The sequence below is a fragment of the Bombyx mori genome, chromosome 16, assembly GCF_030269925.1.
Source record: "Bombyx mori chromosome 16, ASM3026992v2".
Classification (NCBI taxonomy): domain Eukaryota; kingdom Metazoa; phylum Arthropoda; class Insecta; order Lepidoptera; family Bombycidae; genus Bombyx; species Bombyx mori.
The window spans coordinates 8257754-8275309 of NC_085122.1; the positions used below are offsets into that span (position 1 = coordinate 8257754).

General features: G+C 41.1%; 1 protein-coding gene across 1 annotated transcript; it reads left to right on the forward strand.

Annotated features, from left to right (window-relative positions):
• The first annotated feature begins 341 nt into the window (after positions 1–341).
• On the forward strand, positions 342–17128 carry LOC101735928 (luciferin 4-monooxygenase). Its single transcript, XM_038016336.2, has 12 exons — positions 342–395; positions 687–851; positions 6693–6900; positions 7926–8130; positions 8298–8420; positions 9344–9518; positions 9902–10036; positions 11064–11192; positions 13505–13588; positions 14752–14898; positions 16128–16293; positions 16934–17128. The coding sequence occupies exons 2-12, from the start codon at positions 690–692 to the stop codon at positions 17065–17067; spliced, it is 1668 nt and encodes a 555-aa protein (XP_037872264.1). The 5' UTR covers positions 342–395; positions 687–689; the 3' UTR covers positions 17068–17128.
• Positions 17129–17556: the final 428 nt, after the last annotated feature.

Genomic DNA, 17556 nt, shown 5'->3' on the forward strand with positions numbered 1-17556 from the left:
GGCTCTGCTCCTGGCATTGCTGAAGTCCATGGGCGACGGTAACCACTTACCATCAGGTGGGCCGTATGCTCGTTTGCCTACAAAGGCAATAAAAAAAAGGTCAAAATGGAATATAATAATGGGGTACAGTATAAATGTGACAATCTGGATTATCCTAGCGAAGAATTTACATTAACGACTTTACGTAACACTTTTCCCTTTCCCAAGACCAATTTTCATACTGTATACCTAATATATATTGGATGCGTCATCGCGTTGCAACTACGGCCCTGGTAAAACATTACTATTTATCGTACGCATGCCTAAACAAATGAATGATATTAGAATAACAAATTTGAAGCCACTTTGAAGAAGTGATTTGAGCGCGATAGTAATAAAACGATAGTGATAGAGAAGTAAGTTATCTGTGAACTATTTTATTTGGAATATATATTTTTTTTTAAATCATTTTTAAGTTTGATACCTTTTGTAGAACATGTTTATTGAGTAATTGTTACAAAGTCCGCCACGGACGTGAATTATATAGTAACACAGAGTGATAAAATTAGAAATCGGAATTTTCCATTATTTTTTTCTTCATATTAATTGTTGTTCATATTACGTTAATTTTTATTATAAAAACTAATTGTATTTTAATCTGCTTTTCGTGCCGACTGTTTATGCTTATATTTGTTATAAACTTTCAGAAAATGGGGCTTATTCCGTACATGCATTCTACGGACAACGTCAGTTGGTTCGTTAATGATCTGTGTTCGCGAATCATCGCTCAGACCGGTATCCCGACTGACCGATATCATTTCGGCAAATTGCTATTGCAGAGTTTAAAAGATGACCCGGATTTCGTTTTGCTGGTAAAACAATTTATGTTATATTTCACGGATAACACTGCCAGTTGACGAGATGTCTTTACTGGTACAGTAGGCTGAAATGAGCGACCATCCTCTCTGTTTCTCCTCGGCAAGTAACTTAACCCATAGACACAGCCCACTAAGTTTCTCAGTAAATCGCGTTTCCGATCTGATCGTAGATTCTGCGAAGCACTACTCTTGCTAAGGCCAGTATTAGTAACACTCTCGATTTGTGCCCGTGAGCTCACCTACACGCCAGGGTAAAGCTGATATAGCCTCTCAAGGCTATCAGCATAGGTAAGGGAAAAAAACGCTGTTTCTGTTGCGAGGAAGTTATACGCTCCGTTTGGAATGTTACGCAGATTCATTCGCGAAGCAGCGGCTCTCGAGTCGTTAGGTCTCCTTTGGAGTCGATCGGGCTGTTAACAAATCCCATCTCTCCTGGCTGAGCTTTTGCTCGCCCACCTATCCTGGTGAAACTGGAAAGGCCTTCGGGCCACTAGTAAGTGTTTCTACCCTTAAAAAAAAGAATGTACGACAGTACATAATATAATGCAATTGAGGCTTCAAACACAAGTCGGCGTGCAACATTTCTGTCCATTAACTACGACAACCAGAGCTCATTAAAAAATCTCTAAGCTCTTCATCATCATCATCATCATAATCGGTTGCTCTTGGCAGAGCAGTCGTGGTCATGTGGAATTCTTGCTCATTAAAGCCTTGACAGATTTTTTCCACAGTTTGAGAACCGAAGCCCGGCGCACACACTCGTTAAGTGGGGTTTCAGTAAGGTCTTTCACCTGATCAGTCCAACGCATGGGGAAGCTCTTACACTATTCAATATGAAAGGACAGAGTGATATGCAAGCCCATGATTTGTCGATGATTGGGCGACCGTCGGTCTAACGATGCAAGACATTATATCAATAGGAGGCAATCTAAGTATTTCAAAGATATAAAAAGTATGTGCGCAATAGTTAATTATACCTTACACTTATTTAGGGGACAATTATTAGGAAATATCTTGCTCTTGCGTAACCCGTATTGTTGTTTATAGTGGCGTTATCATTCAAAATGTTGTCTGTTTGTTTCGTTATTATGGCAGTTTGCTTATCTTAATTAGTTTGAGATTGTCGTGTCCATTCTTAACAAAAGTGTATTATTAAGCATTGAGCCGAAAGTACAACGTCTAATTAAGCTACACATTTTTATTTCATTATATTATTACTGATGGTAGGACCTCTTGTGAGCCCGTACGTGTAGGCACCACCACCCTGCTTATATCTCAAGGTGGGTGGCGCATTTACTTGAGGAGGTGTCTATGGGCTCCAAAAAAAATTACAATCGTATTATTTTTCTTATGAATAGTTTGAATGATAAGCAATATAGAAACGAAAGCAGCTAGACTGATTTGTTTTTGGGTTGTATTCGTAAATCTTGCTCGATTGGTCTTTAGACCTTGTAGCATTTAGGTGTTGTGATTTGAAATCTTTTAAGCTTTCTTTGGAAAGTCTACGGGAAAATAATCTACTCATATCGAATGATGCGACAACATAACATTGTGTAATAAACCCGAAAATAATATTATCATTTGTATAAATGCCGGGCATCTTGTGAACTCGCCCGGGTGGTTATTACCGCCAAGCCTATTTCTGCCGCGTAGCAGTAATGCGTTCCGGTTTGAAGGATGGGGCGGCAGTAGTATTAAAGAACTGAGACTTAGAACTCATGTCTCAAGATGGCATTTACGTTGTTGATGTCTATCTAACAACCTAACGCTCATCTAAGCAATAAAAAAGGCCGAATTAAAAAGTATTTTCTTAGCCTGGCGACCCTGTTTCGGTTACTAATAGTTCAGTAATTATAGGGGGTTGACCTCGGAAAATTGACCACCACTTAATAACTTGTATTTTGGCATCCTAAAACTATTCTCAAAATTCACATACAATTGGATGGTCGCAAGTTTTAAACTGTCTTGGCTGAGCCTTTGCTCGCCCACCTGTCCTGGTGAAACTGGAAAGGCCTTCGGGCCACCAGTAAACTTTCAATCATAAAAAAAAAAAAAAAAAAAAAGTTTTAAACTCAGGGCTCAAAAATCACAAAATCGTTTTTTTTTTTTATAATTTTTTTGCAAATATCTCCTTTTCTATGGATTTTACGCTATTTGCATTTATTATAAATAAAGAATTTAATTATCTACACTAGCTTTTCTATTTAACATTCTCTATAACTTGAACTGTTTTCGAGATAGTGGGCGTAGAGCGCGCGGTCGGAGAATTACATATTTGAAGTCAACTGGTATTCCCGATCAAAACCTCGTAATATTAAGTTTATTTATTGCTAAATATATAATTAGGTTTTTGAAAAATGATTTTTTTTTTTGTGATAAATGGAAAGATCATAAGTATTAGTTTTATAACAAAACTATATTTTTTTTTCGCAATAATTCAAAAGTTATTTCAAAATAAAAAGTAATTTTTGAATCTAGTACCGAAGACACGCCGACAGCTCCCGTACAAACCCGAGCGCGTGTGACGTCATCATTTAGAGCCCATAGACATCTACGACGTAAATGCGTCACCCACCTCGTTCTTGTTTTGTACCATTATGCATGAATACTACAAAAACATTTTTTTTATTTTTATTGCTTAGACGGGTGGACGAGATCACAGCCCACCTGGTGTTATGTGGTTACTGGAGCCCATAGACATCTACAACGTAAATGCGCCACCCACCTTGAGATATAAGTTCTAAGATCTCAGTACAGTTACAACGGCTGCCCTACCCTTCAAACCAAAACGCATTACTGCTTCACGGCAGAAATAGGCAGGGTGGTGGTACCTACCCGTGCGGACTCAAAAGAGGTCCTACCACCAGTAAAAATTTATATTGAAAATGTCGAACCTCAAAAGTTATCGTATTTTTTTTATTTTTTTTATTGCTTAGACGAGTGGATGAGCTCCCAGCCCACCCGGTGGTAAGTGGTTACTAGAGCCCATAGACATCTACGACGTAAGTGAGCCGCCCACCTCGTATTGTTTTGTACCATTATGCATGAATACTACAAAAACAATTCCTGAAAAAATGTTTTTAAATGTTTCCCAACATGACAATAGTCGACATAAATGATTTCAAGCTGTGCACCGTGATAATCCCAAAACAAAATCGATTTTTTTTTTGTTGTGAAGATAATTTCTACGTAAGTATTTCTTAACCGCTATTAATTATTATTTATCTAAGTATACAAATCAAATAATTATTATGTACTCAGATAGAGGTTCAGGGAATATTTTTTTTAACTGGACTCCAAATCATTACCTATAAAACTATAAATAAAAAATAAAAATTATTGCTTATGTAATAAATTCATGTATCTTTATCTAATGATTGGAATTCAATTTGATATATTCATAATTTTATAACGTTCGAGGTTATGTATTTGACTAGATTTTTTTTTTTAAACTTTATGTCATAGTGGCTGTTCTGTTGTTATAATAACATGGAAAATTATATTTATTACTAGCTGACCCGGCAGACTTCGTAGTGCCTCAATCGATAAATAAAAGACCTAAGCTTTTGTATAAAATAAACTTAAAACAAACAAAAGGAATCCGTCCGACGGGGAACACATCAAAGGATAAAACAAAATTGTTATTTTTATTTAATTCCGTATCTACCTTTTAAACCTTCTCTGGACTTCCACAAATAATTCAAGTCCAAAATTAGCCAAATCGCTCCAGCCGTTCTCGACCCGCTTGGGACGTGCAGCGCCGTGTCCTGGTCGCAAAGATAGGACCTGACTTGTCGCTGCCTGGCGTCGTGGCATCGATGCTTGGCGGCGATGAGTCCTGGAAAAAGCTATGCTCGACTTCTGCGAGTGCACCATCTCGCAGAAGGAGGCGGCGGGGCGACTGAGGCAAAGCTCTCCTCACTACGCAGAAACCCGCCGCCGCCGAGCAGGGGGTCGGGACCGGGGTCGTATCCGTGACCTGGCCCCCTAAGAGCTAGGGGTCCCACCCGTTTTGTGCGGGGAGAGACCCAGACGTGGGGTGGCGTGCTTTGCACGCTCACCCGCAGTAGGAAGCCGGGTGATGGTAGACCGCGTTCCCCCGACCGCTCTGGGGGAAGGTGTAACGCGGTGCCATCAAAGCGGGCTCTCGGCCCGCTGAATGAGGCAACCGGTGGTCGTGTCGCTGGCGGCCGCCGGTCCGGCGTCCGTGGGACGGTGGGATGGATGTAATGTGCTCTGCGTCAACCCTGTCCCGCCATCTCAATAGCCCCGACTGGGCTCCGGCCCGGTCCGAGGTAGGGCGCCGGTTGTGAGCGGCAGGAGTTTTTAGTGAGGTTCAACTCCCACATACTCCACCTGCCGCGCGGGTGGAGATCCGGCGATTTTCTACTGTGGAAAAAAAAAAAAAAATGCCGTTCTCGAGTTTTAGCGAGACTAACGAACAGCAATTCATTTTTATATATACCTAGATAGAAGATACAAAGATGGGAGGTAAAGCGGAGATTAAAATGATGTGGTACCACACAAGTTTGACTGTCAATCTAATCGTAAAAGACAATGCACTACAACGGTCCTTAGATCAGCTGCAGAAAAACGACGGAGACAACAAATCAAAATTCAAATTTTTTTATGTGAATCGTCAGAAAATATGGAAATTGATATTCCTCAAGAACTAAACATTGATGCCGTATCAGCCAATACTGTTGAAAATATTGGTGTTGATTTTGATTAATATTATCAGACTTTGTCTTAAAAAAATTTTTTAATTTTTTTTTTTAAACATTTATTTTAGAAAAAATCCATAAAATAATAATAATACAATAGTAAGCACACAAACAGTTCAACAATACAAATAGAAAATAAACAATATACTAATTCAATTAATTAAATATACAAAGGAAATGAATTAGAAACACATAATTATATCAATACAGTAGTAACCACTCTATGTCAATATTAGCTATCATTATGTCAATCAGTCAATTAATTTGGAGAAAAAAATAAAATAAAAAATTTATAAATCCTTTATCACACATAGCTAATCGTAACCAACTAACAACTCGTTTCTTAGCAATAAATTTTGAATATTATTGTCTAGTCACGTGTATTAGCCGTAAACGCTGTACTGTTATTAAGTTTAAGTAGCTATAACATTATGACGTCACAACTATGGTGACCAAACATGGCGCGTTTATAGGTCACGTGATTTCTTTAAATTCTATCAATTTTTAATTCTTGATAATTAATGGGAATTTTTATTTTTATCTTTTGCATTAAATATCCATATTATTTATAATAAAGTTTTAAAATACAATTAAAAATCGATAATTTTATTTTTCAAAATCCCAATTATCATTTTTTTACTGCAGCATTTGAAGAAGAAAACTGTCCGGTTCAGAGATTATTTAATTTTGAGAGTGGAATTCACCTAATCAGGAGATGTATGGAAATGGTAGTGCAAGGTAGAGGGGGAAGAGGTCGACCGAAGAAGACATGGATGGAGTGTGTGAATGACGATATGAGAGAGACAGGAGTGACTGTTGAGATGACCGCTGATAGAAGAGAATGGAAGAGAAAAATTTGCTGTGCCGACCCCACCTAGTGGGATAAGGTGGAGAAAAAAAAAGAAGAAGTGGAATTCACATAATTTGGCCTAAAATGACTGGACTATAAGCCAAATTCATAATATGATTGTTTTGTCATTGAAGTTGGTTAGAAATTAGAAATGACATTAAGCCCGTTCTGTTACTTAGACAGACACAAGCCAGATTAACAAAAGCGTGTTATAAGACTGTGATTTTGCTGCTTGATTCATAAAAGTGAATTCATTTTCAGATCGACGGAGCGACAGGTCAATCCGAAACAAACAAATCAGTGTCGGAAAGGTCAATACAGTGTGCCGTTTCCTTGACCGAGCTTGGACTAAAGAAAGGTGACGTCATCGTCATTATGGGATACAATCATTTGGACTTGACAATACCACTATACGCTGCCTTGTATTTAGGAATTATAATTTTTAATGTCAGTACGGAGATGACAGACAGTAAGTACCTACTATGAACGTATTTTTCGTACACGTACATAAATTGTGACTAAAGCACACGATTTTGTGTGTACCGACTGCCCGAAAAGTAATGAGGCGTTATTTTTTATTATTATTATTACATTTTGACTTACGTCAAGTACCTGCGCGTTTGGGTTCCACGATCCTGCATTCCGCAGCCAAGCAAGCAACGAATTCCGGTTTGAAAAGGATCAATTGGATCAATTCTGTGCATCTATGAGACACTGATATACGTTTACTGTTGGAAGGGTGATGAACTATTCTGACCATTACAAATATTAAGAAAGAACACATCCTTCCTTCTGTTCTGCTTCGGTATATCCTTCCTAGAACGACTAAATGGGTCGCAGTAACGAAAAATAAATAAATTAGGAGAATATTTCATAAGTATTCGGAAGATCTGTTTTGAATATACATAAGCATGTGTGTAGTTTAAAAACCATTTGCAACAAAAAGCAACTTATTCACATAACAATATCCCAATGTCATTACAACGCTCAAAGATTGCCAAACGTGAACACAAGTGACCGACTTAAAAAATAGTGATCTTTGTGCTTCAAAACTACAGAAGCAGCTTGAGTTGAAGCTAAAGTTGAATGTTAGATCTGAGCATCTGGCTGGTGTTCTGACCACGGTGCGCTCGCCTCTATGCGACCCGCAATTATGAGCTTCTCTAATTCATATCTGGGAGACCGCATGGTGCGTCCGCAGAAGCTGATAACACGTTCCCGGCAGACGGAAGAAAGCCTTTTTCGGTTGTTTAGCTCCCTAAGAATGGACTCGTTAGTTCTCATGGCAGTCCACGGTATTCGTAGCAATCTCCGCCACACCCACATTTCAAAGGCGTCGATCTTTTTGCTATCGCGGCTTTTCATGCACCATGTCTCCGCCCCGTAGAGGAATATGGGAAAGTCCAGTGCCCGCACCAAGCGCACTTTGGTTTTAAAGCGAATGAATAATTTGAATGTAGGCAAGTTCAAATTATGTTTTTTTTTAATCTCCAGATGCCCTTGCACAAATTTTCGCTTCGAAGCAACCAAAGGCTATATTTTGTCAGAACAGGAATCTTGTTAACGTAAAAAATGCACTGGAGTTTTATGAGTATGATATAAAATTACTTACCTTCGATGATAGTGATCATAAGGACGTTTTGACTTTTTCTGAATTGATGACCGGTTTTGGTAGCGATACATCGATCGGAAGCTTCAAGTGAGTAGATTTTATGTTTCTATTCTTGGCCTTTTGCGACCATAAGGCTCGGGCGACTCCAATTTCAGTCATAGTAATGATACTTACACCACACACTCAAACTTGTAAGAATCAGAATATGTGCTCGCCAAACTCACAGAGTTTTCTTAATTTGGCATCATTTTTAGGCCAACAGATTTTGATCCCGAAGAAACAGTTGCTTTGATAACTGAAACAAGTGGAACTACTGGAGCGCCAAAGGGCGCTGCTCTTACGCACAAAAATTTAGTCATATCAATTACTTCTGATTGGTAAGTATAATTTGACCGTTCAAGTTATTAAAAATTGTATCTAAAAGAGCAGAACTTTCAAAACAAGAAGTTATTTACATAGCAGTTTTCTGTTTTTTTATTCACTGTATAATTTTTGAAAAGCAGCTCTGGCTGGAGTTGGCAATTATAGTAATCGTGACGTAATTAAAAAGTGTTAGTTTGTGAAGGTCAAGGGGCGACCTGAGGGGGTGGAGGCCGCGCGGCGCGCTTCCAGCAGTTAGCGCGCTGCCGTGGAGTAAATAGAGCGACCGGTCGACGGTGTATCGCGTCCCGACCCGGCAGGCTGGTTCTGGTCCAGCGGGGTATTCCGGGACACCAGCAGCACCGTCTGGGCGGCCCGACGGGCTGCCGTACCGAGACGGCCGACATTTCAGAGCCTTCGATTCGCCTCGAAGGCTCCGTCGGCTGGGCGTCCTTGGGGTAAGCCACGCCATCTGGTTGTAGTGTTGATCGCGGTAACTCCCCTACCACACCCGGGTTCTGACCTCGGTGGGGATCGGACGTCGGGTGTAAGAGTGCAGGGGAGTCGTTTAGTGGGTGGTCCCTAAAATCCTTGGGCCCGCGGTCTGCTCACAACACCATGCAAATCGTAGTCTCACATACCTCGAAGGAGGTTCGGAACACTACCAAAAAAAAAAAAAATGTTTATATCTGACTCTTTCTATTGTTTATCAAAGCGTGTGAGTGTGTGTGTCCTAACATTGAGATTCGAAAACAAATTAGGGGCCCCTGTGTCTCCTGTTATTATTATTGATTGAAATTTCGACTTCGTTTTTTAGCATTTATGACTGCAATTACGTTTTAATGTCTACGAAGTTCATGCCGGGGGAATCTTGAGTTCGTCTACGGATCAGAAATTTCATAGATTGCATTTTGTAAATTAACTTAATATACTATTCCAGGAGAAACTTTGAAAGCTTCCCCACACCTATAAAGTCGTTGTTAATAGTAACACCGCTGAATTGGATTTCAACTACCTTATATGTTTTGTCTTCGTCGATACTGAGATACAAAAGAATTCAATCATCAAAACCAACAACTAAAGAACACATTTGCGACCTTATTAATACATATAAGGTACTTAGTCTATAACTCACCTCTACTTTTGTTTTTCTTCTTATTATTAATTTTTGAAAATATTTTAAATACAGTTAATTAACAGACCTGATAACGGAACTCTTATTGTTTGTAGATAAACATTTGCATTTCATTAATAATGAAATAAAAATAAAAATCGATAAAAAATAAATTGAAAAGTTCTTATTTTTGATGTCTTTGAAGTTCCATAATGTGCCTATTATTATATTATTTTGTATGACCGTTGTAGGCTATCAAGAATACGACAATGTTGTTGAGTGGTCACAGTCGTTCATGGACATCAGCAAAACCAGAGGCACAGTTAAGCCGCTTCCTAAAATTGGGAATTCGTTTGGTCGATATTTATATTTTCATATTTACAGCCATCGTTCTTAAGCACAACGCCGCCCTTCATGTTAAAGCTTTTGGGAAACAAAGACAGATGCGACTTCAACAGCTTTGAAAATATCCGTCTCGGTGGTTGTGCTATAACAACAAACATTTTAGAGTACATAACGGTAAGTAAATTACATATTTTTGTTAAAACTTTAACATAAAATGACTCCTTATGCCTGGTAGTAGATATTTCTAGATACGGTTTCTTGGTTCGTTTGACGTTTGAAAGTTATATGAGCACTTAAGTCCCCTACAAAGATGACACCAACCTACGATCTTCCAAATCAATTCAAATCAAATCAAAATATTTATTCATGTAGGCGTTTTCAGAGAATCAAGTCTTCGACCGTTTGGGAGCTTTCGAAGGTTCGCTATTAACAAGAATCATCAAGAAACTATTTTCCATACGCTTGTGAAAAATAAAACAATTACAAAAAACTTTAAATAACAATTACGTTTAGATCTAATAATTGAAGAGCTTAAGGGGCTATTCCAACTACTCACCGACCGGTAGGTGAGCTCACGGGCTCAACCCGAAAGAATTGCTAACACTGACCTTAGCAAGATCAGGGCTTTGCTGAATCTACCACTGAATCGGTGAAGATCCTGAGAAAGATCCAGAAACTGAGAAGATCCGGCGAGAAACTCAGTGGGTTGTGTCTATGGACAAGTTTCCATTACTGAGCAATGGCCAGCGATCTGCTCAGTACTGTGGTCGTATGGACAACAGCTCTAAGTTAATCTCAGTTATAGTAGAATAAATATAACGGTCTAAAAACTGGCACAGCTGAATGTTTCGCTGCAGAAATATATCGAACGATGGTGTAACTCGAGAAGACTGAGAATGCCCTGAGAATACTTCTTACTGGTGGTAGGACCTCTTGTGAGTCCGCGCGGGTACTACCGCCCTGCCTCTTTCGTCGGCCGTGAAGCAGTAATGCGTTTCGGTTTGAAGGGTGGGGCAGCCGTTGTAACTATACTGAGATCTTTGAACTTATATCTCAAGGTGGGTGGCGCATTTACGTTGTAGATGTCGATGGGCTCCAGTAACCACTTCACATCAGGTGGGCTGTGAGCTCGTCCACCCATATAAGCAATAAAAAAAAAAGTCGATATTTCAACTATTCATGTTTTATTTTTTACTCACAGAAATCATTGCCACACGCAGAAATATCGCTTGGGTATGGACTCACTGAGGCTGGAGGGGGCCGTGTCTTTATGAATCGCTCGCATCCTCTTGGATCTATTGGACAACCCACTGGAACATTTAACTATCGCGTAAGTTGCTAGCTTAAAACTTTATACTTTATAACGAAATTTTACCTCATTCATTAACACTGTAGACATGATAAGTTGTATCTCTGTAGAAGGTAGGTTTTCTTGATTTATTTAAAGTAGACACCGATTCACTAGTAGGTACAAATGTAAAGACGAAAAACTACTAAGCATTTATTGTTACTTGGAGGACAGATCGGTCACCTGTACCGGACACGGTGGGATCGTGCACCGGTTCCCGGTCGTGCGCGGTGTTCCGCAGGGGTCGGTGCTCGGCCCCCTTTTGTGGAATATCGGGTATGACTGGGTACTGAGGGGTGCCCTCCTCCCGGGCCTAAGCGTAATCTGTTACGCAGACGACACGTTGGTCGTGGCCCGGGGGGGAGTTTTGCTGAGTCTGCCCGTCTTGCTACCGCTGGGGTGGCGCATGCCGTCGGCAAAATCAGGAGATTGGGCCTCGACGTGGCGCTCAGTAAATCCGAGGCCATGTGGTTCCACAGGCCCCGGAGAGTGCCACCTGTCGATGCCCATATCGTGGTTGGAGGCGTCCGGATTGGGGTCGGGGTGCAGTTGAAGTACCTCGGCCTCATTCTGGACAGTCGTTGGACCTTCCGTGCTCACTTTCAGCACCTGGTCCCTCGTTTGTTGGGGGTGGCCGGTGCGTTAAGCCGGCTTCTGCCCAACGTCGGGGGGCCTGACCGGGTGACGCGCCGTCTCTATACGGGGGTGGTGCGATCAATGGCCCTATACGGGGCGCCTGTGTGGGGCCAGTCCCTGGCCGCGGGGGTGGCGAAGCTGCTGCAACGGCCGCAACGCACCATCGCGGTCAGGGTCATCCGTGGTTATCGCACCATCTCCTTTGAGGCGGCGTGTGTACTGGCTGGGACGCCGCCTTGGGCTCTGGAAGCGGAGGCGCTCGCCGCTGACTATCAGTGGCGGACTGACCTTCGCGCCCGGGGCGTGGCGCGTCCCAGCCACAGTGTGGTCAGAGCGCGGAGGGCCCAATCTCGGCGGTCCGTGCTGGAGTCATGGTCCAGACGGCTGGCTGATCCTTCGACCGGTCGTAGGACCGTCGAGGCGATTCGCCCGGTCCTTGTGGATTGGGTGAATCGTGACAGAGGACGCCTCACTTTCCGGCTCACGCAGGTGCTCACTGGGCATGGTTGCTTCGGTGAGTTCCTGCACCGGATCAGAGCCGAGCCGACGGCAGAGTGCCACCATTGTGATTGCGACTTGGACACGGCAGAGCATACGCTCGTCGCCTGCCCCGCATGGGAGGGGTGGCGCCGTGTCCTCGTCGCAAAAGTAGGAAACGACTTGTCGTTGCCGAGTGTTGTGGCATCGATGCTCGGCGACGACGAGTCGTGGAAGACGATGCTCGACTTCTGCGAGTGCACCATCTCGCAGAAGGAGGCGGCGGGGCGCGTGAGAGACGCACAATCCCGCCGCCGTCGAGCGGGGGCCAGGGAGGCGGATCTCGGCCAAACCCTGGCCCTCTAAGTGTTTCGGGTCCCCCCTCACATGTCGGTCTGGGGACCGGCGAGGGGGGCCTAAGAAGACGACGTGCAAGCTGCTCTGCACGCGTTTTACGCAAGAGCATCCGGGTGATGGAAGGCCGGCTATCCTCGACCCACGCTGGTTCTGACCCAGCGGGGTATTCCGTAGGATAGCTCACTCTAACCGGCGCCATCTAGGCGGGCTCCGGATAGCCTGCCGACCGAGAGGGCTGGTGGTCGTGGCGCCGACGACCGCCAGTCCGGCGTCCCGAGGGGGAGGGTGATGGGAGAGATGTGCTCCGCACTAAACGCTTCACTTTCCCCCCTTTGCCTCTTCATGAGTTCTGTCTCATGCGAGGTTTGGACGTTGGGCGATTTCCTCCTGACAAAAAAAAAAAAAAAAATTATTGTGGTTATCCATTTGTTACAATCCCGGCCAGCTATTTTTTTTTTCTGGAATCCACTAGACATCGTGAATTCTCCCATTCACCCAGAGACATCAGTGTGCTCAGTGCAAGCATTTAACGTTCTCGATAGCGTAAAAGTTAACTCAAATTTGTATGGAGTTGGAACGTTTGACGCTAGGGGCGCTGTTCCAAATGCATACAAATTTGAGTTAACTTTTACGATATTGAGAATGATAAAAAACTCGCATTAAGCACACAGATCGAAGTCTTAATAATTATATAGTACAACGACTGAAACATGGAGAATAATGTCATACATCCTTATATCTATTTTGGAAATTAGTTGTTATTGAGGTGTTTAACATTTCCCAAATAATTCAAATTTTAATACTGCCATTTTTGTATTTGCCAGTTGATTGACGTCGAAACGCAAAAAGACATATTAGAGCCCAATGTACAGGGTGAATTATGGTTGAAGGGACCCTCCATATTTAAGGTAATGTAAGATGCTGAAGGTAAAAAATAAAAGTGAAGCCTGGCAATAGTAGAATTAGTTTTCTCTGAGCAGACAGAAAAATCCATGGAGTTTCATTTTTTTATTGCTTAGTTGGGTAGCCGAGCTCACAGCCTGTTGTTCTGTGGTCACCTGAGCCCAAAATCATCAACAAGATAAGTGCCACTACCCACGTTGGCATATTAGTTATAAGTCCCAGTTTTACAGTACAGCGGCTGCCCCACCCTGCACAGCAATTCATTCAACAATTCATTCGCGGCAGAAATAGGCAGGGTAGTGACGACTACCCATGCGGGCCCACAAAACCCCCTGGTGGTAGGGTAGTAACGTAATTACTCAAATCGCGGCGAACGTGCATTAAAAACTTAGTTCCTTACAATAATTAATAACTGGCTGCGAGATTTGAACACCGACAGTCGCATCACTTGATACGAGTACTTTTTCCCTACCTAATTGTGGGTAGCCTAAGGGCTATTCCAACTTCACCCGGACCAGTAGGTGAGCTCACGGGCTCAACTTGAGAGAATTGCTAACACTAGCCCTAGCAAGAGCAGTGCTACACTGAGTATACTACCGGATCGGAATCGCGACCCACTGAGAAAATCCGGCGAGAAACTCAGTGGGTTCTGTCTATGGGGTAATAACACGAGTACGCCGAACAGAGAAGACATTAATTTTGAAGTGAAAACTTCTTTAGAATCGTTGTGATTTCAAACCGGATGCAACGGAAAAAACGACAGGTAAGAGACACAAATACAAAAATGTGTAGGATGAAGACAGCAAAGAATGAGACAGAAATATACATACTATTTAATACAGCGCCATCTGTGAGATTTTTTAATACTAACGTGTGTATGAAAGCTCTTGTAGTGAATTTTAATTTAGGATTATACGTGAAATTAAAATATCAATTCACAGAGGGCGCTACCTTACAATTATTTACTAATGACAAAATTTTACATATACTTATGACGTTTAGGATAATTGTATTTTAATTTTGGAAGGTTTCACTTCTACCACGTGTGAATTGCACACATGTATTTTTTATTTTATTTTAATAGATAAAGATAGTCATATTACTATAATTTGAGAAATAAGATATTGCAAACTTGCATTTTATACTGTTCCTTTAAAAAAAATTACAGGAATATTACAACGACCCTAAGAGCACAAAGGAAGCATTTTCAGAAGATGGCTGGTTAAAAACTGGCGATATTATGTACTGGGATGAGCACTTTTATTTTTACTTTGTAGAGCGACTAAAGCTGTTGATTCATTACAAGAATCATCAGGTAAGAAATTCAGTTATTGTTTTGCAGATTCTTCAGTACTTCGAAAAAAGTAGTCGTGGGATTTTATAGAAGATAAGACAATGTGCTTGCCCACCTGTCCTGGTGAAACTGGAAAGGCTTGCGGACCATAAGTAATACTACAAAAAAAAATTTTGTTTTCCCCTACCTATGCTGATAGTCTTGAGAGGCTATTTCAGCTTCAGCCTAACATGTAGGTGAGCTCACGGGGCTCAAACCGGAGTGTTGCTAACACTGGCCCTACCAAGAGCAGTGTTTCGCTGAATCTACCTCCGGATCGGAAACGCGACCCACTGAGAAGATCCGGCGAGAAACTCAGTGAGCTGTGTCTACGGGCTAATTCGCTCGTCAAGCCCTTCGTCGCAAGCGACGGGTTCGACAAGGACGGTGACCGGTTATATATATACTTACACAGACACAAACCGATTTCAAAAAAGCAGTTGTATTAATTCAATATTTACAGTTTTTGCACTTTTTCATTGTTATTACTACTAAACACACAGGGGTACGTACCACTATCCCACCTATATTTGCTACAAAGCAATAGTGCCTCCCGGTAATCATAGCTAATAGACTCCTGAATCATCATTCCGATTTAATCCATACTTAAAACTTACAAACACTTCATGCACCATACAAACATTAGCTTTGCGAGAATGGATCATAGCTTTATATTCTCAAAACAGCTACGAAGCACTCGTATCTCAAAAATGTAGCCATTTTAACAATTATACTAGTTGTCCCGCACTAGCCGAAATTCGACTATAACTAATTGAAATTACAAGTTTGAACATTATTATGATTTATTGTTAAATTCTATAATCACAGAAAAATGTTAATAACGACAAACAATATTTAATCAATTCTCAATTTGACCAGACTATAAACAATAGGAAAAGTTTGACAGTAAACAAACATGCATGCGTGTGTGTCAAATACACGGTAGTATGTGTAATGTTTTTATTTATTGAGTTATTTTATTTTTTATGCATAATTAAAAAAAAATGAGCATTCTGCGCTTCTTCTCTATATTCTTTATAAGTGTGAGAAATTTCATACTGCTCCGTCCGCACAATTTTCGTAAAAAGGGTCCAAAGTTTTTGCTTCACATATTAATATATAGATACATATTTATATGACATTCATTTACAGCCAGCTTTAACCGAGCATTTTTTTTGTAATAAAAAATAACTTATCAACTACCCTATTAGATATCACCGCTTGAAATAGAGAAGGTCATTCGCCAGCATCCGGGTGTGTTGGACGTTATAGTCACCAGCATCACGGACGTCCAGCGCGAGGAGCTGCCGTGCGCTTGTGTCGTGCTTAAAGATGGACGTCGCGTCACCGAACAGGAAATCAAGGACTTGGTTCGAGGTAAGCATTGTAAAATTAATAAATCGATAGAGCACTTAGAGGTGTTTCACGAGCGTTAATTCGCTGGGATTGCTGGGGTTTGTGGATTTGTGGGCAACCATGCAAAAGAATTACCTTTTCTCCAAGGAATGACACTATACCCAATCCCAATAGATATCTCAATGCCCTACTTCGTCATTGGATCTCTTTCGTTCGCCACATAGTGACAGAATGATTTTTTTCTCCTACCGACGCCGAAGTTCGGTTTTCGTCCTGCTGTACATAGAAGAAAGTCTAACTTTTCCTCCCTGGGTACTGACAAGTGCGCATGCCCATTAGTGTCTACGTTTGCTCTCACGCACCTAAAATTCTCCGCCATTGTTGTGCTCGGGTAATTTGTATGTAATGTAATATTGTGTTTAGTGTAAAAGTGAAATAAACAAAATGCAATAAAATTTAATAGTGAAGTATTGAACAAAGATGAATGAGTTCATCAGACAGTTCTTATTCAATTAGTAGTAGTTTAAAGTTAGTTTAAAGTAGGTGGCAATTTTACACGTGGGAGGAAACGTCCAACATTTCTCCCTTGGTGCACAATGTACTATATTTCCGACGAAAAAAAACCTTATTACTGAGCATTTTATTTTGTGTGTGTTTATAGATTCGCTAACGGATCCAAAACAATTGAGAGGTGGCGTTTTTTTCTTAAAGGAAATGCCCATGAACCCACAACTGAAAATCGACAGAAGAAAAATAAAAGAATTCGTTATTAATTCATTAGGCACAAAAAAATAAGAAAAAATGTTACATATATAATACATACATGTCCCCTATATAAATGTATAAAAATATTAAATATGGTTTTTATTTTTTTATATCTATTTTGCTATCTATTTTGGAATAATCCATATATATTTTTCTTTTTTTTTATTTCTTACATGGGTGGACGAGATCACGCTCCACCTGAGGTTAAGTGGTCACGGGAGCTCAGAAACATCAACAAAGTAAATGCCGCCGCCACCTTGAGATACGTGTTCTAAGTCTCAGTTTTTCAGTACAACGGCTGCCCCATCCTTCAAGCCGAAACGCATTACTGCAGACTACTGCTTCACCACAGAAACTAGCGGGGTGGGGTAACTACTCGTGCGAACTCACCGTCCTACCACCAGTAATTACTTAAATTATAATCTTTACAGATTTAATTTTTATTACACGATGTTATTCCTTCAGCGTGGAAGTCAATCGTGAACATTTGGTATTTATTTAGAAAAATTGGTACCCGCC